General features: G+C 38.5%; 1 protein-coding gene across 1 annotated transcript in view; it reads left to right on the top strand.

Moving 5' to 3' along the window:
• Chd1 (chromodomain helicase DNA binding protein 1) overlaps nucleotides 1-23,174 on the top strand; it is a 67,065-nt gene that overhangs the window by 21,466 nt on the left and 22,425 nt on the right. Inside the window, exons 4-19 of the mRNA XM_021186043.2 lie at nucleotides 285-398; nucleotides 2,234-2,298; nucleotides 5,109-5,258; nucleotides 5,375-5,643; nucleotides 6,514-6,739; nucleotides 7,211-7,311; nucleotides 7,660-7,838; nucleotides 8,910-9,037; nucleotides 10,372-10,588; nucleotides 11,631-11,720; nucleotides 13,224-13,414; nucleotides 14,211-14,399; nucleotides 16,922-17,084; nucleotides 17,798-17,950; nucleotides 21,847-21,918; nucleotides 22,473-22,622. Coding sequence (XP_021041702.1) covers nucleotides 285-398; nucleotides 2,234-2,298; nucleotides 5,109-5,258; nucleotides 5,375-5,643; nucleotides 6,514-6,739; nucleotides 7,211-7,311; nucleotides 7,660-7,838; nucleotides 8,910-9,037; nucleotides 10,372-10,588; nucleotides 11,631-11,720; nucleotides 13,224-13,414; nucleotides 14,211-14,399; nucleotides 16,922-17,084; nucleotides 17,798-17,950; nucleotides 21,847-21,918; nucleotides 22,473-22,622 — 2,457 coding nt within the window. The remainder of the gene's footprint in view (nucleotides 1-284; nucleotides 399-2,233; nucleotides 2,299-5,108; nucleotides 5,259-5,374; nucleotides 5,644-6,513; nucleotides 6,740-7,210; nucleotides 7,312-7,659; nucleotides 7,839-8,909; nucleotides 9,038-10,371; nucleotides 10,589-11,630; nucleotides 11,721-13,223; nucleotides 13,415-14,210; nucleotides 14,400-16,921; nucleotides 17,085-17,797; nucleotides 17,951-21,846; nucleotides 21,919-22,472; nucleotides 22,623-23,174) is intronic.

Raw genomic sequence — 23,174 nt, 5'->3', positions numbered from 1 at the left:
TTCACGTTCACCTAACACGGGAAAACATAGGTAGGCACAGTATGTAGGAGTGATGCAGTACATTTACACTTTGTTTTGAAAAACATTGGAAGCATCAGGAGCATGATGGCTGTTACATATAAGATTCAACATGCCATATGTTTCTCATAGTCACTGAAGTCTTGCATTGTATTTCACTGTATTGCAGGAGCACTGTATTCATACGGTGAACGAGGAGAATAATTTACTTGGAGGGATGTAAATGTTGAAACATTTCATCTCTCCCTGCTTTGTTTTTGGTACAGTTTTGGAAATCTAGCCCCAGTATTCTGGCTGTTCAGAGATCTGCCATGCTTAGGAAGCAGCCACAGCAGGCCCAGCAGCAGCGCCCAGCTTCATCTAATAGTGGATCCGAAGAGGTAAGTCCACAGTGAGCTGCTCCATAAGTACATTCTGCTTACTTACTGAACACCATGGCTTTGGATGGATAGTAGTGTCTGTATTTATGTGCATTAATCTTGACGCACAGACATCTTTAGTACCAGCGTTCCTACTTTTAGAGCTTAATCGAAAACAGTGGGATTTGTTTCCTCATCATGGCAAAACAGGAAATAAGGTATCAATGTATGTGATACCTGCCTGCTTTCCCAGCTCTTGAGAGGCTGAAGCACTGGCTCTCTGTGCTTGAGACCAACCTGTGGTACTGAGTAAAATACCGTTTCAAGACAAGAACTGGAGAAGCCAAAGGTGCACTTGCAAGAAATATTAAATATGATGAATTGGTGTGGGAATGAATATCCGTAATCTTAGGACTTGTGAGTGAGATGGAGGCAGAAGGATTGTACCTTGGAGGACTTTTTTCAGTGCCTCGCCCCTAATATTATGTATATGGTATACACATGATTTAATGGGTAAAGACATATTATTAGTTCTATATAAAATTAGAGTCCAGATTTGTTATTTTGAATATTTGTGTATTTTATTAGTTTGCTTTCTGTGGTAAACACTGACCAGGAGCAAATGGGAAGGAAAGGGCCTATTTCATCATCCTTTCCTGTCCTGAAAGGAAGTCAGGGCAGGAACCTGGCGGCAGGGACTGAAACAGGCTATGGAGGGCCACTGCTCTTCAGGCTCACAGGCTTTTGTTTGCTTGTTTGTTTGTTTGTTTGGTTGGTTGGTTTTTCGAGACAGGGTTTCTCTGTGTAGCCCTGGCTGTCCTGGAACTCTCTGTAGACCAGGCTGGCCTCGAACTCAGAAATCCGCCTGCTTCTGCCTCCCAAGTGCAGGGATTAAAGGCGGGTGCCACCACCGCCAGCTCAGGCTCACACTTTACCTGCCTTTCTTATACTTTCCAGGACCTGCCCATGGTGACACCACATGAGCAGGCTGGGCCCTTACACCCCAGTCATCACTCACGATGATGCCCACAGACTTGTCTCTAGGCCATCTGATGGAGTAGTTTTCTCATTGAGGGCTGTTCTCCCCAACTGACTCTCACTCGTGTTAACTGAGCGCGCACGCACGCACTCATTCACATGCTTTCCTGGCCTGAGTTATTCCCAGTTGGTGTGTGTTATTGGAATTTATTAATTTTTGGTGCATATATAATATAGTACTATGTATCCTATAGTGAGGTAGTCTACTCTGTCAGTACACATATTTGTATATATTTGTGTATTCTAGTGTCAACACACATATAAAAGAAATTTTATTTTTTAAGAGATAACTGGCATGCATACCACTTTTTTGGTAATATTCTTTTTTATGTGTCTTAGTTAGGTTTTGGTTGTTGTGATAAAAACACCAAGACCAAAGCAATTTACAGAAGGAAGGATTTATTTGGGGCTTAACATTCCTGAGGGGTAAAGAGTCCATCACTATTACAGTGGGGAAGTGGGACAGCAGGCTGGCATGGCTCCTAGAGCTGAGAACTCAAACCATGAACTGGAAGCAGAGAGGTAAATTGGGAATAGCCCAGTTTTCAAATGTTAAAAGCTGGCTCCAGTGATATACTTCCTCCAGCAAGGGTATACTTCCTACACCTACCCAAAGAGTACCAACTCAGAGCTCTGTATTCAAATGGCCGGGATTGTGGGGAGCATCTCATTCAAACCACTATAGTGTGTGTGTCTGTCTGTATAACTGTGTTATAGTTATAGCTAGCAAAATGAATGCTGACTAGCATAGCAAAAGAAACTCTAACTCGGTTAGACTTGAATTGTGAGTTAGTGACCCCAGCCTCCTTTCTCGCTAGGACTCCTCCAGCACTGAAGACTCAGACGACTCGTCCAGCGGTGCCAAGAGGAAGAAGCACAATGAGTATGTGATTTTATTCAGCTGACTCGTGTTGTGTTGTGTTGTGTTGTGTTGTGTTGTGTTTGTTCACTTGTTTTTGAGACAGGGTTTGTCTGTGTAGCCCTGGCTATCCTACAACTCACTCTGTAGACCAGGCTGGCCTCAGACTCAGGTCTGCCTGCCTCTGCCTCCTGAGTGCTGTGTTTAAAGGTGTGCACCACCATGCCCAGCTCATCCAACTTACTTTGAATGCTAAGGAAATACTATGGTTTCGTATATCTTTTGTACATTTCCTTTCCAAAAGTAGTTTTTAAAATTCTTAGTTCATGGTGTTTTTGAAGTTAATTTAAACCACTACCATAACATTTGTCTTTCTATAACCAGCTGATGTCTTTTTTTATGCCTGTTCTTTTATATGTTAACCTATCTCCTATTTGTACATTAAAGATGGACTTTAAGTGATATCAAAGAACTACTTTCCAAGTTTTCTAACTTAGGAGAAAAGCCTGTAAGACGGCAGGATAGTTGAGTGACTTGGTTATTGTGTTAATTCCCCAAACAGTCCATCTACACAGGAATTTTGCCTGTGCAGAGTTCATGTAGAATCTCAAATTCAGTATAACTGCCACAGATTTTGACCCAGAAAGCAGGTAGAACACTTTCTTACATTAGGTCCACTCCACTAGTTTGCCTTTTCATTCTGATGTTTTTGACCGATCTTTTTCTTTTTTTTTTTTTTTTGATTTTTAATATTTTTATTACATATTTTCCTCAATTACATTTCCAATGCTATCCCAAAAGTCCCCCATAGCGCCCCCCACTTCCCTACCCACCCATTCCCATTCTTTTGGCCCTGGCATTCCCCTATATTGGGGCATATAAAGTTTGCAAGTCCAATGGGCCTCTCTTTCCATTGATGGCCGACTAGGCCATCTTTCGATACATATGCAGCTAGAGACAAGAGCTCCGGGGTTCTGGTTAGTACATCATGTTGTTCCAACAATAGGGTTGCAGATCCCTTTAGCTCCTTGGGTACTTTCTCTAGCTTCTCCATTGGGAGCCCTGTGATACATCCAATAGCTGACTGTGAACATCCACTCCTGTGTTTGCTAGGCCCCAGCATCGTCTCACAAGAGACAGCTATATTTGGGTCCTTTCAGCAAAATCTTGCTAGTGTATGCAATGGTGTCAGCGGACCGATCTTTTTCTATTTGTCTTGGGTATTCTGTTTATTTACTTTGTTCTATGTGTGTTTGGATTTACTATTTTTCTAATAGGTTTCATATGTTTATAAGATTCATGTTTTTAGTTTCTGAAAATTCTGTTTTTGTACCTTTGGTTATTTGCTGTTTCTCTTTTCCCTGTCTCATAGGGCACACATGTTACTTTGTGTACTTCAGATAATCTAGCTTTACTCTGTAAATCTTACTGTGTCATGTTTGCTCTTTGTCTTGCTCTGCGGCATTGTGTCTGATTTCTTTGGATCTGTCTTACAGCTTTGTGTGCTTGTGTGTGCGATGCTGGCTACACACTTTCCAGAAAAGCACTGATAATTGAGCTATCCTGTATTCTAGTTTTCAGTAAAAAGTATATTGTATTTTCAACTATGGTGTCTTCTCAGCTATTTATATCTTTTATTGAGCTGATAAATTCTCAATTAGCATGGTCATAAGAAAATAATAAAAGACAAATACTTTGGGTTGATACATAGACTTGATTTGGTATAAAAATTAAAAATGACGTTGAAAAATGTATTTGGAATAATTTTTCTTGTGTCCTGCATCATGCCACTTGGAGCTTTATGTGTGTTTGTCGTGTTAGCTTCATCATAGTCATGAGTGATGTGATGTGTATTAAGCTTTTTTTTCCCCTAGAAAATACATATTACTACTTAAAAATTATTTTAGAGGCTAGAAGGAGGCTCAGTGATTAAGAGCACTGGCTGCTCTTCCACAGAACAGTGGTTTGGTTCCCAGTGGCCACCCACATAATGGCTAACAGCCTCTGTAAATCCAGACCCAGGGCATCTGGCATTCCTTCTGGCTGCTATTGGTACCACGAATGCAGGTGGCATACAGACCCCATACACATAAAAGGATATGTTCCCCCACCTTCTGAGCCCATGGTAGTTTGCAGTGTTTTCAAGATCCTACAATGCAGATTCCTCTCCTAGGGAAGGGTCTTTCAGAGGCAGGAAACTCACTCAGATATACAGGTGTTCACTTCTTTACACACTTGGCTGGATTCTTCCTCTTGGACTGCTCAGTAGTCCTGCTTTCCCCATGTGAAGCCAAAACAAGACCCAGCAAGTGGGAGCCCAGCAAGTGGGAGCCCAGCAAGTGGGAGCCCAGCAAGTGGGAGCCAAGCAAGTGGGAGCCAAGCAAGTGGGAGCCCAGCAAGTGGGAGCCCAGCAAGTGGGAGCATCACCAAGCAGGATGTGGTTGGTGAACACAGCACAGCATGACCAGGTCACCTTGACCTCCACTATGCCGAGCCCCACCGCTTCTGTATAAAAAGCGAGGAGTTAGAATTCCTTTTGTTTTTAAAAGAATAGTATCTATCTATCTATCTATCTATCTATCTATCTATCTATCACCATTTGTTCACATAATATTTTTCATTTGAGGGTAAAGTGGCCAATAAAATTCTGGGGTTATAAGATAAATCTTTGGAAATACTTCTTGTTACTCTGCTGATATTTACTATTTTCCAGTATGGCTCAAAGCAACGGTTTTCTTTGTATTCAGTGGAATATAATTTAGTTTTGACCATAATTAGGTTTTATAGCAGTATAAATTACCTATGATATCTAAATAAAAAATGTTTATATACAGTGAAGACTGGCAGATGTCTGGGTCCGGATCTCCATCTCAGTCTGGTTCAGACTCAGATTCTGAAGAAGAGCGAGATAAAAGCAGCTGCGACGGCACAGAGTCTGACTACGAGCCGAAAAACAAAGTCAGAAGCCGAAAGCCTCAGAATAGGTGAGTGCGGTGTTTTGTGGTTTGATTGCCATTTAGAGAATTTGTTTTTGTATAGTTCCTTAAAATTTTTTTATCCTAGTATCTGTAAAACACTTTTTCCCCCTTTCCTTTCTCAGATCTAAGTCAAAAAATGGGAAAAAAATTCTTGGACAAAAAAAGAGACAGATTGATTCATCTGAGGATGAAGATGATGAAGATTATGATAATGATAAACGAAGCTCTCGCCGCCAAGCCACCGTCAATGTGAGCTACAAGGAGGATGAAGAAATGAAAACCGACTCTGATGACCTGCTGGAGGTCTGCGGAGAGGACGTCCCTCAGACTGAGGACGAGGAGTTTGAGACAATAGAGAGGGTTATGGATTGCAGAGTTGGGCGGAAAGGAGGTACGGCTGCAAGCAGTGTTCAGTACGTGCTTGTTCAAATATTCACAGCGTAAACAACAGCATTTCTTAGACACGTTCCAGTTATGAAAGAAAGAAAAGTGAATTTTCTTCTCCTTTGCTTATTTACTGTGAAAATAGGCATTGCATGCCCACACATCTCTGAAATGTCCTAGGATCAGTCCTTGTGCTATACATGTGGGAAGGGTTTTAACTCAATAAGGAAGAAAAATAGTGTTTTTCATATATTTTAAATTATTTCTCTTTTTATATTTTCAACTTAAAGAGTTTTTGTTTTTTTGACCATTTCCCCTATGTCTTAGACATACAGGCTTCTTATTATTGCTTAACATATCTGGAAAGTAAATTAACTAAAACAGCAATTTCCAAGTTACTAGTTACTGTATGTTAATGGATGTGCTGTTGAGTATCCCACTTTTTTTTCCGAAAAAAAAAAAAAATGGCTTATTAATTAGAAAATTTTACATTTCTTCAGTGTATATGTGTGGTGTGTGTGTGTGTGTGCGTGCGTGCGTGCGTGCGTGCATGTGTGTGCTACAGCCCCCATGTGGTGGCCAGAGGACAACTTGGTGTGTGTTTGGTATCTTTATTATGTAAGTCCTGGGGATAGAACTCAGGTTGTCAGGCTTCTGCCTGCTTTCCCAGCTTTTAAAATGCAAGAGGGATTGAAATATCTACTTTTTAGTTCTAAAACTCTTAGTTCTCTTTTGTGACACAATTTACCATAATTTTTTTTTTTTGTATTTTAATAGTTTGGTTATTTAGTGAGTGGTTTGTACACATTTGAAGCTTTAAATTGGGAAGAAAATAACCCTGTAACAGAGTCACATGGAGTTTGTCTTTTGCCTCTAGCTACTGGTGCTACTACAACCATTTATGCTGTCGAAGCAGATGGTGACCCAAATGCAGGATTTGAAAGAAACAAAGAGCCAGGAGACATACAGTATTTAATTAAGTGGAAAGGATGGTCTCACATCCACAACACATGGGAGACAGAAGAGACCCTGAAGCAGCAGAACGTTAGAGGGATGAAAAAATTGGATAATTATAAGAAAAAAGATCAAGAGACAAAACGATGGTAATGATTCCTTTAAAATCTTTTTTATGGTTCAAGATTAGAGTTACAAAACTAAGAATAAAATGATAGCATAAAATATTTCTAGTGTATATTTCCTCTCAGGGTGAAAGTCTTCAGAATGGTCTCTGAATTTGTCTTAGAGTTGCACAGACTGTCATGCTCTCAAAAATTTTCAAAGTTAAAAACTTATAATGTTGGTAAGAATGTTAGAGCTCTGCCTAGAACGTGCAAGGTTCAGTCTCTAGCCTTACCACAAACAAAACAAAACAAAACAAAACAAAACAAAAAAAACAACAAAAGAAACAAACAAAACAGAAAGAAAAAACTACTACTAATGTTCTCTTTCTACATTGTTTGGACTTGATTTACACCACTAAAAGGTACATTGGAAGCTTGTCTAACAGATAATTATCAGTAAGATAAAGTAACCGAGAAAAATCTGAAGTCTGTTGTTGCTTTAAAAATTTTCAGGCTGAAAAATGCTTCTCCAGAAGATGTGGAATATTATAATTGCCAGCAAGAACTTACAGATGATCTACACAAACAGTATCAGATAGTGGAGCGCATAATTGGTTAGTGGTAAATATGTGTGATAACGTCTTATCTGTGTGGTGTGTTTTTGAGATGGGATCTCATTATGTTGCCCATTATGGTCGTAAGCTCGGAACTCATGCTCAGTTTCCTGAGTGTCTAGGATTAAGTTTGTGCTCCCAAGCTTGCGTTCAGATATTTCATCTGTATTTGCAATCGTAAGCAAACATAAGTTTACCTTTATACACAAAATACAGTCGTTTGCTTTTACTAAAATAAAGTGTATTGTATGTAGATGACTAGTTTTCACTTGTGTAGCCTTTACTGAGTATGCCTGTGATGTAATTTAATATAAATAAAATAAAATGAGTACCTGATTCATCTCACAGCTCATTCCAATCAAAAATCAGCAGCTGGTCTTCCTGATTATTATTGCAAATGGCAGGGGCTTCCATACTCAGAGTGCAGCTGGGAGGATGGAGCTCTCATTTCCAAAAAGTTTCAGACATGCATCGATGAATATTTTAGCAGGAATCAGTCAAAAACGACACCTTTTAAAGATTGCAAAGTGAGTACCAACATTTTAAAGTAATGCATATGTGTGTGTTTTGTTTCAAGCCTGTATAGAGTGTGGAATCCTGTTGTCATACTGGCTAAACAAGTACTTAGTTGAGTATGCCTGTTAGAGGAACTGAGATTTCTCTAGTGGTGCTAGGTTAAAATATGATAAATTGGTGGTAATGACTGTGTGGAGACTGCATAAAGAAAATTTCCTTGGAAATTGAAAGTATATGCTTGGTTTAGAAATAGCAGAGATTGCTGCTGAAAGTGAGAGCAGAAACCAGGGCCTGAGAGACAGTCTAGGGCTGTCTTCTCTAAACTTTGGAAACTTACGTAAAAATATTAGTGATAGTTTTAAAGTCTAGTTACTACTTTATTACAGGATTGAATACATTCATAGTGGTATTTTGAAAATCATATGGAGTAGAATCTTATAAATTATCCATAGTTCATGGTTGGAGCAATGGCTATAAATGAATTTGACACTCCTTTTTGAAGTGCTTGACCTATGTATATTGTTAGGACTGTATTTCCTCAGTAATTCCTCCCACCCCCACCCCCCAAAAAAGGGAAAACATTTTACTCTACATTCTTGCTAGAGTCATAGAAAATAGCCATGAACAAATGAATCATCAGATACATATGTATATTTTTGTTTTGTTTGAGTGCTGGCATCTGTGGAAGATGTGGAATATTATAATTGCCAGCAAGAGTTTAGGAGTGATCTACATATCAGATAGTGGAGGGTAGAATTAATTAATAGTAAATAATTTTGATGAAGCTGTTATCTGTTGTAGTTTTGAGCTGGGATTCTGTTACCTTGCCCATGCCAGTGTTGAGCTCGGGACCCTCATGCTTCATGTTTTTAGTAATAAGTCTTTTTGTCTCACCTGTTGAGTGGGCAGATTATGGGTCCATACTGTAGTACTTGGCTTCTTATACATTTTCAATTATAGGACCTCTGAAACTAGTAATTAAAATAAATGTTAATGTTTATGGTGAAAGATAGTCTAAAGGACATTAATCTTTTTTGCATGATATCTTAAATTCTGCATATTAATATTTATTCTGACCAAAGGTATTGAAACAAAGACCAAGATTTGTAGCTCTGAAGAAACAGCCATGCTATATCGGAGGACATGAGGGCTTAGAACTGAGAGACTATCAGCTGAATGGTTTAAACTGGCTCGCTCACTCTTGGTGCAAGTAAGTGTTTGCTGCGTTACCTCCTCAGCCAGGACAGCAAGACTCCCCCGCCTTTGCAGGTTGCCAGTCTCCTCTCACAGCCACCTAGAGGGGTCAGAGGTTCCACAAGCTGAAAGACTGCAGCAAAGCAGTGTTTACTTGAGGTTATTTGCAGGCAGCCCCACAGTTCTGATTTAGGGTCTTCAGCAGACATCAGAGAAATATTTCCCTTCTTTTTAATGCATTCAGCCAAACATGTCAGATCTGACTTAAGTCTTCTAAGTGGAGCCAGGTAGCAGAGTGAACACTGTAATTGTCAGTGGGAAGTGTTTTGAGAGTTTTTTGGATGGTTTCACTTCTTTTAGTTTTACAACCCTGAATCAGAATCTTAATGGTTTCTTGACAGTCGGTCTGTCTCTGTCTCTCTGTCTCTGTCTCTGTCTCTCTCTCTTCTTCCCTCCCTCCCTGTCTCCCTCGCTCCCTCTGTCCCTTCCTCCTTCCCTCCCTCCATCCCTCTCCCCCCCATCCCTGCAGGTGGTAAAAGGCATAGGCAGCCCTGTTCCTTCATGTGCCTCATTGTGTTTTCACCGTGTGCAGTGAGGGAGGGCGTGGGTGGGATTAATAATAACAGCAGAGAAGCTGGAGGAGTGAAACAGATTCTATAAATACATAATTTAGGGATGATTTCTGTTAATAAAGTTTGAGTTTAACTTATTTGATGATTGCCATTCCTAAATGTTTTTATTCAAATGGAAAAATTATTTATGTTGTCATCTATACTTCTGAAATAGTTCCCCATTCATTCCCAGTACTTTCTAGTTGCCGGCCTTTCCCTGCCTCCCTTCGTCCCTGTTCTGAAGTCCTCAACTCCTTAGGGTGTGGTTTAGCTTTGCATTTCCTTCCACTTTTGTTCTTCCTAGATCCTTCTTACTTACTACCATATCTACAGACCACTTAATGCTAGAGGATAAACTGCAGTATTGACTTTGTAATTAAGAGTGGTAATATTAAATATTAAAGCAAAATCTGGCCTTAAATGTTACTTGCTATTCATCTTACCTTTCCTATGATGTTAGTGATTATGTCTTTTGGTGAGATTTTATATTTATTGTATGTTGTTGTCTTGCATAAAATACCATATATATGTGTGTGTGTATATATATATATATATATATATCCACACATATATAGAGAGGTATATATATATACACACATACACACACACACACACACACACACACACACATATATAGTTTTATACAACTTGATATAAATGGGAGACATAACAGGAAAACAATTTTTAATGAATTTATACCTTTACTGCATACATGGATTTTGTTTTTTTAACTTTATAGAGGAAATAGTTGCATACTTGCTGATGAAATGGGCCTTGGGAAAACAATACAGACGATCTCATTTTTGAACTATTTGTTCCATGAACATCAGTTATACGGGCCTTTTCTACTAGTTGTCCCGCTCTCCACACTGACTTCCTGGCAAAGGGAGATTCAGACGTGGGCGTCTCAGATGAATGCTGTGGTTTACTTAGGCGACATTAACAGCAGAAACATGGTAAGTTGTTTTTCCATTAACTTAGTAGGCTAGACAGATTTACCTTTGAGGACAAGTGTGTGGTTGGTTTTTGTGTGTGCATGTGTGTGTATGTCTCCATGTTCTTAATTCTATCATGTAACTTGCTACAAAGAAGTGCCTAGCACATGCTTAGTTGGTTATAATAAAAATCAAGATGCCTCAGTGGGTAAAAGGATTGTCACCTAGCCCAACAACCTGTGTTTGATTCCTTAAATTGTCCTCTGGCCTCTATACGTATACAGGTATATACAAACACAATAAATAAATGAATAAATAAGTGTAATAAGTTTAAAAGTCATTCTTGGTTCAGGTATAGTTTGATATGTATGTATGCATATATATGTGTTGCATGTACATAGATACATGCACATATACATACTCCCCTATTCCTTTTTTTGAGGTCCAGGATAGCTTCGAACTCAAAATCTTCTTGTTTTAGCTTCTCATGTGTTAGTGTAATAGACATTTGCCACATATACATATACAAGCACGTGCATACATGCACATTATGATATATATAAATTATATTTTTTCTTTTGTGTGAAAGTTCAAATAATCATGAGAATAGTTTTCAGAGTGCAATGAACATTCATATATTTCCTTTCCTAGTTTTATAATATTAACTGGTTATTAATCTTGTTTCATATATAATATAATATATACATATAATATAATATATACTATGTTATATATATAGTATATATGTATATATATCCTTGCAGTTAGGCGAGATGAAGCTTAGATAGCATATTTCATCCATAAATATTAATAAGCGAATTATTTGTTTTACAACAAACCTTTATTTAATGAATGTAATAAAATTAGATTTGCTCCATTTTTTTTAAAAAATAAGATTACAGTTCTGCATGCCATGTTTAACTCTATAAAGCAGTATTAACTTTTATTACATCTTTTTTGTGTGTGTATCTTAAATGGCTTTTAATTCATTTTAGATACTTAAGTAGAACTGTATAATTTGCTTGATATTTCTTTTAAATTTCTCCTTAAAATTTTATAATAGATAAGAACTCATGAATGGATGCATCCCCAGACCAAACGGTTAAAATTTAATATACTTTTAACAACGTATGAAATTTTATTGAAGGATAAGGTATGTGTTACTTGTGTGTTTTCTGCTTACAGTTTTGCTGTATTGTGTGTTGTGGGTCAGAATGAAAGGCTATTTAAGTCATAGAGCAGATCTGCAAACTGTAGCCTTGGGTCTTTTTAAAAATTTTTTTATTTTCTACTTTTTATTTTTTAAATGGCCCTTGAGCTAAGAGTGAATTTTGTATTTTAGAAAGGACCCCGCCCCCCTGTAGGGGGTCCTGGAACTCACTCTGTAGACCATGCCGGTCTCGAACTCAGAAATCCACCTGCCTCTGCCTCCCGAGTGCTGGGATTAAAGGCATGCGCCACCACGCCCGGCTAGAAAGAATTTAAAGGAGTTCCTTACAGGGTTATATTGAAATGATGTGATGGAGCACATTCGTCTAAAATATTTTTCATCTCTATTTTTAGAAAAAGTTTACCAATTGTTACTTAAATGGAGGCTAGTTGTTAGTGTCTGTTCTGTCTAACCTTTTAAAAATAGAGGGAGAGGCCTATCCCAGTGTCTGTTAATACAGTCTGATAAAACACTGACCGAAGCAACTTAGGGGAGGGAAGAATTCATTTGACATGGTTATCATGAAGGAAGTCAGGGCAGGAGCTCAGGCAGAGAGCAAGAGTTCAGGGTAGAAATCGGGGCAGGGGGCACTTACTTGCCTGATGTCAAGTTCATTCTTAGTTAGCATTCACATACAATGCAGGATCACCTACCTAGGGTTGGCACCGGCTTCTGTGGTCTCAGCCCTTCAGTAGTTATTAACAGTCAAGACGTGGCAGTAGGCCAGTCAACTGAGGCTTTCTTTCTCAGATAACTCTAGACTATAATGTTGAGCAGTACAGTGCCTAACAGCGTTAGTGAGACTTACATCAAATGCTTTATTACGGTTGTCTCATTAATTCTTCCGTCTACTTTGATATTCTTTCTTTAGTGAGAAGCCCGTTTGTTCTCTTACGAGCTACATGAACTCGTCACACAGCTATCAATAGTGGAATCAGGCCTCTCTTTATTTCAGGTCTCAAGAGACCTAAATTCATGTATTAGAAAGCTACATTTTGGGGAAGTCATATGTACTTGAAGCATGATACTGTTTCAGGTTGACATTCTTAGAGACTTTTGTTGGATTTAGACTGAAAATCTTGTGTAAGATTCTGAGTATGCCATACCAGCTTCCTTCCTTTTTTGCTCATTGTGTAAGCCTGATATAGACCGATAGTCTCTTTTCTAGTAGTGAAATTAATAATTGAAGCAATTTTATTTTGCGTGATAAGTTGCTTGATTTGATGTGTTGGTTTTGGTTCTTAGTGTTTCCTCTGAGTTACCCTGGTAGTTCTAGAACTCTCCAGACCAGCGTGGTCTTGAACTCAGAGATCCACCTACCTCTGCCTTCCAAGTGCTGAGATTAAAATTATAGTTTCTGATTTTAATTTACCTCTTTTTAGTAATAGTAAGTTCAAATCAAATGAAAAAGTTAAATATATTAACTTTTTTTTTATTCATTTTAAGGCATTCCTTGGTGGTCTGAATTGGGCATTTATAGGTGTTGATGAAGCACATCGATTAAAAAATGATGATTCCCTTCTGTATAAAACTTTAATTGACTTTAAATCTAATCATCGCCTCCTGATCACTGGAACCCCTCTACAGAACTCCCTGAAAGAGCTCTGGTCGTTGCTGCACTTCATTATGCCGGAGAAGTAAGACAACATGTGGACACGGCTTTGTTCATAGTTTTATGTGCTCAGATTCAGTTGGGAAAAATATTATAGAATCGAGCTCTTAATTTAAATGACATTGGGTCACAGATCATTAAAAATGAAAAAGAAAATGGGGATGGAATTAATTTTGGATTTCTAAGTTTAGATTTTGTAATTCTAATATAAAATCTTCAGAGTATACAGTAGAACTTGTTATGTGTATGAGTGGTTTGCCTCCATGTATGTATATGTACCATGTCCATGCAGTAACAGTTACAATACCCAGACACTGCTAGTAATCTGATTTTGTAAATGAAAACTAGACCAGAAAATTAAATAATTTGTCCTAGATCACATACACATTCATTTTTCAATATGTCTTGAACTTTACGTGGTTGTTTTGAGAAATATTTTAGTGACAATTGTGTCCTTGAAGAATTTGATTCAAGAGCAATCATTATAACTTAGGCAAGATGAGCCTAGTGTATCATTCGCTGTAGGGGAGCAGCCTGCCGTGAACCACACCTCCTGCTCCCATTTTTACTTTTGGTTTTGAGGTAGGATCTCCCTAGGTTACCCAGGCTGGCCTTCAATTTATTCTGTAACTCAGGTTGGATCATATATGCCCACTCACCTAGGCACAGAGATAACATATATACTTACACATATATGTCTTTTGTGAGTGTGTGTGTGTGAGGAACTTTTTGCATGGGTCTCAAGACTTAGAGGTGACTTATTTTAGTTCTTATATACAGTTTTGCTTATTATTTGTAACTGTTCTTAAACTTTTTTAAAGGTTTTCTTCATGGGAAGATTTTGAAGAAGAACATGGCAAAGGCAGAGAATATGGTTATGCAAGCCTCCACAAGGAGCTTGAGCCATTTCTGTTACGCAGAGTTAAGAAAGATGTGGAAAAATCTCTTCCTGCCAAGGTGGAGCAGATTTTAAGAATGGAAATGAGTGCTTTACAGAAGCAATATTACAAGTAAGCCTGGGAGAGAGTGTGGGACTCAGGGTTAGCTGTCCTTGTTCTGGTGGGGCGTGTGTCCTCACGCACAGGCTCTTAGAGCAGCAGCTCACTCAGGTTAAAATACATTTATTCTGGGGCTGATTATCAGGGAGCTTTAGTGCTGGGTCCATGATTAAATCATTGTCTTCAAAGACTGACCTGTATGTATATGATGTTTGAATCTTTTTTTGCATGTATGGATGTGTACCATGGACATGCCTGGTGTCTGGTACACAGGCCAGAGTAGAGCATGAGTGCCACTGGAACCCAAGTTAGAGATGCTTGTGAACTTGCGTATGGGTAGTGGGTCTTCTGTGAGGGTGGCCAGTGCTCTTCACCAGTGAGCCATCTCTCCTGCTCCTAAGCCATGTTTTTAACATACCATTATGTATGCCCCTATTCATACTTTTTACCTTTCAACAAGCCTGATAAATCCATCAATTGTGGTAATTGACAGAGCTAAAGAAACCTTAGACAAAATTTTAGCTTCCCCCTCCCTTTTTTGAAGAACACGAACAAGTTATATTTTGTGTAAGTTTCTTGTCAAATTTATATAGTAACTTTTTAAAGGATAAAACCAAAAATATGACCTAACATCTTTCTGATATTTACTTGTACAAAGAAATACATTGTGACTATATTTGGAATCTTAAGTTAAATTTTATGGTGAAAATCTATAAGTACCATGCACTTACAAATGTGTTTATGGTGGGTGTTACGGTGCCTGCTGTGGTCAGAGGGCTTGAGGCTGCCAGTCTAGGACTTAGTGAGGTCCAGGCAAAGCTGGACTGTAGGGCATGGCCCTGCCTCACAAGCGTCCCAAGCCCCTGGGATCAAAGCTCGAGTTTGTCAGTACCCTCACTCCTTCTGTTTCTCCTTTACAAACACGGCCGAGGTGCTTTTGCTTATCTACATTTCTTCATGTAGCTCTAATAATTTTTAAAGATACTATTGCCCACCTTAACATTTTAACATTTTATTTATGTATTTTCTCAAAGATTTATTTATTTATAATGTAAGTACACTGTTGCTGTTTCTAGACACACACCAGAAGAGGGCATTGAATCCCTTTATAGGTGGTTGTGAGCCACCATGTGGTTGCTGGGAATTGAACTCAGAACCTCTGGAAGAGCAGTTAGTGCTCTTAACCGCTGAGCCATCTTTCCAGTCCTTAATATTTTTTTGATGTCAGTGTTCAGTAAAGCTTTTGCTGTGTTGCCTCAAACTAAATTTTGCTTATGTCAGAAATGAATTATGATCTTTCTGTAATAATTAAGTGCTGTCTTCCTTAAAATTCCTTGGATAAGGAAACATTTTTCTAAATAAATTTTTCACTGTAGACGTTTCTAGTATATTTTTGTGGAATCTTTAAAATTTTTTTTTTATTTCCTGTAGATCAAGTGCTTGTTTCGATTTGAGTTTTTATTGAGAGAATGTTTTATAATGGAAAAGAGTAATATTAAGTATTTTTTGTTGTATGTGGAAAATTGGGAAAATTTAAAAATTGAAAAGAATACGGAACAGTTGAAAGGAGAAAGAAGATATAACTCCTATAGCTTCTGGGTACTTTTTTGCAGTTACTATCTTAACAAAATGTGGCTTTAAATATTGTATGTACCTCCTTCAGGGTTGGGGATGAGGTGGAGAACAGTCCTGACTGATGCCTAAATTAGCCTTGAAAGAATGCCATAAATTTGTGTAAAATTTTTTTTAGAGTATCTCCTCCAGAAACACAGGAGATATTCTGAGAACAGTAAAATAAGCTTTGAGCCTGTAATACCTCCTTGAGAATCAAGCATTGTACATGGACTCCTGTTTGCTTCTTAGTTAAGTCAGGCAAATGCTAAGTAAGTAGTAGAAAAGAAAGATAATAAAAGAATACCTAGATATTTTGGTATTTTTAATTCTATTCATAAGGTAAATTTATGAAAAAGGAAGTTAATAATATTGTATGTGGTTTGAAGTGTTTATGAAGTTGCATGGGTATTACATAATTGCAATTTAGAGAGGACAGTGTGGCTAAAGCCGGTATCTTCATGAGACTCGGTGGTTCTAATTGTTTGATGAAATGAAATTTCTAGGAAGATTAATACTGTTCCACAGCTCTCAAGGAAATGATTAATGTATTTATTACACTACAGAAAGCCTTTGTATATGGTTGATGGGTCAGACAGGTCATGTGTCCATTTTCTGTTTTGTTTTTTGTTTCTGTTTTTTCTGGACAGGGTTTCTCTGTATAGCCCTGGCTGTCCTGGAACTCACTCTGTAGACCAGGCTGGCCTCGAACTCAGAAATCTACCTGCCTCTGCCTCCTGAGTGCTGGGATTAAAGGCATGCACCACCACTGCCCCATGTGTCCATTTTGAGTCTTACATAAGGTTCAGTGCATCCTGTGTGTGACCACGGACTTCAGGATGATGACTAATGTTGGCTTTAAGCTTTCACAGTTTATCTTTGTGATCTGCTGAATATTGTTTATGTGGCTTTTGTTTTTGAAGGTGGATTTTAACTAGGAATTACAAAGCCCTCAGCAAAGGTTCCAAGGGCAGTACCTCAGGCTTTTTGAACATTATGATGGAGCTAAAGAAATGTTGTAACCATTGCTACCTCATTAAACCACCAGATAATAATGAATTCTATAATAAACAGGAGGCCTTACAAGTAAGACTTTAACTATTTCTATTGCTAAAGCAGAATTCTAAGAATATGTATTTCAGTTTTAGGTTAAAAATAGTAGAGTAATTTAATATATTCATGGCAAGTTCTCTTTGGCTAATGTTTCATTTAAGTAGTGGTGTTATTGTTTGTATTTATGAAAGCTTTTAAAATTATTTATAAACATAGTCTTTCAAACCAGTGAGTTGTTGCGATTTATCAGACAAAATCTATTAGTGTCTTAGAGATTGTGATATGGCTAAATCTGACTGTAAATAGTAGCCTAAAGGAGGGCTTTCTTTCATAGCTGTTACCCCTCTGTTACTGTTGAGGGGCAGCTCAGACGTGAAGACACACTTGGAATTCAGTCACAGTAGTTCATTGAGGAGTGATCATCCCTGAATTAAAAAAGAATATGTTTGCTGGCTCTGTGTTTGTTTAGTTGCTGTTTTTTTTACTGTATGTTTGTTTTGGCTGAGTTTTAGAGAAGTAGAGTAAGAGCTGGCAAGTAGAATGATACAGCAGAAATAATAGTTAGGGCGGCTTTGATCTAAGTAGTAGAGTAAGATGGGAAAAGCTCTAGACAGTTTTGAAAGCCAAAGTAACTTTTCAGTATTCTGAAAAGCTTAAACTCTAAACTGGAAATAGTGGAAATGTGGGGCTCTGTACTGTTTCCTGCTTTACCACATTGTAATAGGTGTACTTTGCTGTTTCCTTAGCACTTAATCCGTAGTAGCGGAAAACTCATTCTTCTCGACAAGCTGTTGATTCGCCTAAGAGAAAGAGGCAACCGAGTGCTCATTTTCTCTCAGATGGTGCGGATGTTAGACATACTGGCAGAGTATTTGAAGTACCGCCAGTTCCCCTTTCAAGTAAGCATTTCCTGGTTTCTACATTTCATTGTATTCTTGGGTTTATTTTATTGAGTCACTTTTTAGATTATTTTGCATATAAATTATATTTCTCTTAAACATACTTAGAGAATCATTTGTTACTTTTCTGTTTCATTTTTTCTCTAAATTTTATTTTAATTTTGTTTTTATGTTGTGTATTGTTAAAAGCTGGACTAAAGTGGTATTTCTGTGCTAAGATGGGTCTGAAGGGCAAGCTTTGGGAATTAAGATGACGTCTGAAAAGAGAAGCTGTCCTTGAACACATGCAGACTGGTCGGGCTGTAATGCTCTGTGTGCTGTGGGCAGCCTTTTGTGTGGTTTGCCAAAAAAAAGTTGAGCAGGGCTCAGATAAGAACAGGCTGACATCCTGTCTACTTTCGGTTCACAGTGAAGTTCATTCAGTGGGATTAAAACCTACACCGATGAGTGTTTTAGTGTTAGAGTCAGGTCCTATTCTCAGCACATTATACCTAGTAGTGATTTCTTTGTCATTAATTTTGTGTTTATGTGTGTGAGGATGTGTGCATGTGTGTTTGTGCTTTGGTGCTCTTGTGGGGGTCAGAGAACAGCTTTGTAGAGTCAGTCCTTCCACATTCATGCGGGTTCCAGGGGTTGGACTCAGGTTCCTAGGCTGGCTTCTTACTGTGTCGTCTTACTGGCCTTTTAGAATAGTACTGGGAATATAGCTGACTCTGTGCACATGACTAGTCCATGATGGATGTTTACCGTAGGCAGACTGAGAGCTAGTGTACAGAGTCTGCTCTGTTGAAGCTTACTCACACTGTGCTATATTACACATGTAGTTTGAAGGTAGGAATACTATACCTTTATATCTTGGTGATATTAGCACAATAAAATCACAGTAGTAGTAATGTACTGGGAACAGAGTGCAGCACTGCTGGAGTTAAGAACCGTTTGCACACGTCCTCAGGTGGAGAGCTATACAGAAACACAGCTGAAGACTGGCCAGTCCTCAGCCCAAAGTTTCTCATTCCTGCATTGCTTCCCAGAGGGAAATATTTTTATGTTTACTTAAGTCATGCCACAGTAAATGATTCATAGGTTTTATTAATTGCAATTTGTATTTTAATGGAAAAGAAACACAAATTTTTTTTCAGGTTTAGACCTTTCCATTTGGAAGAAAGCTTAGAGCACTGTTCTTAAACCACTGAAAATTATTTCCTTGAAATCTTTTCTTGGGACTGGACAGATAGAAAATGGAAGCCAATACTTCCTTTGTGTGCTCACAACAAGCTGACTCCCCACCTTCTCGGGATCTTACACCCTCTTCTGGCTTCTGAGGGAATTTATACACATATGAACAAAAATAAAATAGAGTTTTTAGAGTTAAAAATACAATATAATGTAATATAGAAACATTAGTAAAATTCTAAATTTCCCTTTCTTCTATACCTCAGGCTGTCTTTGAATTCACCATGTTCACAGATTACGTGACTTTTATCTCCCTTAAGCACTAGGGCATTTGCAGCCATGCTTGGTTTGTATGCTGCTGTGGAATGAGCTGAGCGACTGGTGCAGGCTAGCTAAGTGTTCTACAAACCAGCTACATTACCCCCCTTCTTCCTACTTTTTAGATAACAGGGTCTTGTTCGTGGTGGCTTTGAACAAGATCCTCCCACTTGTACTGCCTAAGATGCTCCAGAGCTCAGGGTATCTTAAGAAATCAATGCCGGGGCTAGAAAGTGCTCCGCAGTTAACGCAATTGCTGCTCTGTGAGGGGGCCTGAGTTCAGTTGCTAGCCCATGCCATTTGTAGTTCCAGCTGATCTGACATCCTCCACTGGCCTTCTTGGACAAATAGACCCACACATGCACTCATAAATAAACATAAAAATGAACTTTAAACATATCTTTAACATACATTGTCTCTTCGTTTTCCAAGACAGTGTGTCTAACAGCAATAAAGTATTGAGGTCTGGGAACAAAATGGGAACCTTGCACGGTATGGGGACAAGAGAGCGAATCTGAATGGCTGGTAGATTGGTGATAAGAGATTTAGCAGATTTAAAGAAGCAGAGTAGCGCCGGGCAGTGATGGTGCACGTCTTTAATCCCAGCACTTGGGGGACAGAGGCAGGCCTGGTCTACAGAGTGAGTTCCAGGACAGCCAGGGCTACACATAGAAACCCTGTCTCAATACCCACCCCACCCCACCCCACCCCCACCTCCCCCCAAAAAAAAGAAAGAGAAAAAAGAAGCAGAGTAGTAAGCCATCAATGTGAAGTGTTAGATGCTCACTAGCCTATGTTTCAGAGACTATGAGTTTAGGAATTCTTAATAGCAGTTCTGTGAGTGGAAGCAGGTAAGGCTTGCTGGGCATCTTATTGTAAGCATTTAATCCCAGCAATGGGGAGACAGAGGCAGGCAGATCTCTGCGTTCAAGACTAGCCAGAAATGCACAGACCATACTCAGAAGCAACCATGCAAGCAAGCAAGCAAGCAAACTTGTTTTACCTCTACTCTGTTAGAACTTGAAACTCAATTAAGTTATAGCCTAGGTTTCAGTTTGATGGGATAAACCCAAAATGAATGAAACAACCAAAAATACACTTCTGTGTTTTTTTTTTTGTGATACTGAGGTAAAAGTTCGTGCCTTGTATATACTGGGAAAGTATACTACTACTGAGCCACACTCCTAGAAACCTAAAAACATTTTTGTATATGTTTTCCTGCATTTTTGTCTTTATTGTTGTAGATAGTGTCATAATTCTTGGTTGTCTGCTTCTTGCCGGTTTACAGAAGTGCTGTAGGTACTTGCTCATTCATCTGGATTGTAAGTGAAATTGCTTTAGACTTGGCATTTTTTTTTTTTTTTTCCTTTGAATAACTTTTTCGGGAGAGTTCCGTAAGCATTAGGAACATTATAAAATGACACACCACTGTTGACAGTGGAAAAAAAAACAGCATTTGATCTCTTCCAGCTTTATAAGTTAAAAAAATGATTCAGTTACAACAGCAAAATAGGCTTAGATATTTTAGCAAGTATCACCTTGCAGGACCATAATCACATTTAAGCCACTGACTTACTGTAAATGGACAAGGTTCACACTGCATCTAGTTACTGTAGTATTTCTAAGCATGATCACAGCTAGACTTTGCATTTCTTAAGCAGTCATTATCTCCTAATAATGATTGACATTTGTGCTAATTGTTAGAGCTATTCTTCCTCTAGTACTGCTGAAAATGATAATGGTCCAACAATGATTATAACTTTCATTATGAATACATTTCTGCATGCTAGTAAAGATAGCAGAGCTTGGTATATTGCTTCCCAAAATAGTACCTTAATGCATCACTTAAAGCTTGGCTCATGGGCTGCAGATGTAGCTTAAGTCATACAGTGTTTGCCTCACAAGGGTGAGACTCTGGGCTAATCTTCAGTGTTCCAAAACCAAAAAAGAACAGTCAATCATATTTATGTAACAGGCTCCTCCCATGCCAGGGACTGAACCAGAAGCCTCTCCTACACTGGGCAAATGCTTTCTGCTATGAAGTTACACCCCGTGTTCAGAAATAGTTACTGCTTAGTAAGAGCTTGATTGGCTGCCGGGCACTGTATTGTTTCCTCATTGGATCTTCTTTACTGTGAAGGAACGGGTGAGGGGAAGTTGAGTCACTGCTGAAGTCGGTCAACACTTATGCTGCTTGACCAGGTGCTTGACCCCATGCATTTCCAACCTGAGCACTCGTCAGAACCATTAGGTGTTTGGTGAACTCTAGCGCTAGCACGTCTGATTCAGGTCTGGGTTGGGACTTCGGAACCACAGTTTTTTATTCTCAGGAGTTCTAATGCTGTTACACTGGACTTGGTGATTTGAATGTGGTTTGTGAAGTATTTTAATTTGCTTTATTCTAGAGATTAGATGGATCAATAAAAGGGGAGCTGAGGAAACAGGCTCTGGATCATTTTAATGCTGAGGGCTCAGAGGTATGAATGCCTTTAAATTTTATATCTGTGGTTTTTTAAGAGTTGGTGCTGGTTTGCTTTTATTAGCTTTTAGGTTTATTATGTGTTAAATTTGATATGTTAGTAGTATTTCAACATATTACAGTTAATTTACTTCAATATAAATTAGCCCTTTATCATTAGAATTTGTTGTGTGACTTGTTAAGAAAAAACATTACTGCCACATCCCAACCCTTCCTGTTTTTATCTGAAGTTACATATTATGTTGAATTTTATCTTTGTTATTGCTACATGGCTTTATGTTTTGAAATCTTGTTGATTGATCCTCATAAAGATTTACATATTAGTTACTGTTGTTGTTTACATGTTTTGAGGATGGCGCCCAGAGTGTTGTGCTTTTTCATGTGCACTCTCACTTGAGCCACAGACCGGCAGTATTTAATTTTTAATATTGCCTTTCAATTTGATAGTTATCACTCACAAAACACTTAAGTTCATAAAGTCAGTTGTAAAATGACTTGGAGTCATGGTCACAGCTTAGATCTGAAATTTTGTATATTTAAAATTCCTTGCAGGATTTCTGCTTTTTGCTTTCTACCCGAGCTGGGGGTTTAGGCATTAACCTAGCCTCTGCTGACACTGTTGTTATATTTGATTCTGATTGGAATCCACAAAATGATCTTCAGGCGCAGGCAAGAGCTCACCGAATTGGACAGAAGAAACAGGTATTTTAATTTGTTATTGGACTTTTATTGTATTTTTCTAAATATAGTTTAAAAACCGCAATCTCAAACTTGACTGGGATAATGGAGACTCCCGAGGCCCAGCCATGCTGTCTTTGACGAGCAGGTGGACTCTAGAATGGACAGAACCAAGAGACCCTTCTATCAGGGTCTGCACTCAGTTTAGATTGTAACTAGAGTGAGTGTCACCTTTTCAGTATAGAAACTTCATTTGTTGGCATTCTTTATCAACCTTTGATAGTTCAAGTTCACAGTTCTCTGCACACAGGAGCCAGCCCCATCTGACAGGTTTTTGTATTACTAACTGCTGCTATTTGAACAAAACAAGGGCAGGTGTTCCTTTGGCCAGTGACACAGGAAGTTAAAGCTTTGTTCACAGTGTAGTTCATATAGCTCTGTTGTCTATGCAGTTTAATAGAAAGCACTTACGTAAAACATAACAACCATTAGAATCAAAGAAACGATATAAAGGTAGTCAGAGGTTTGTAGGGTCCCCCCCCCACACACACACCAGATAAATTATCATTTAAACGT

This window comes from Mus caroli, unplaced genomic scaffold, assembly GCF_978045245.1.
Source record: "Mus caroli unplaced genomic scaffold, Mus_caroli_1 scaffold_18, whole genome shotgun sequence".
Taxonomy (NCBI): Eukaryota; Metazoa; Chordata; class Mammalia; order Rodentia; family Muridae; genus Mus; species Mus caroli.
This window is presented reverse-complemented; position numbering and strand designations above follow the sequence as displayed.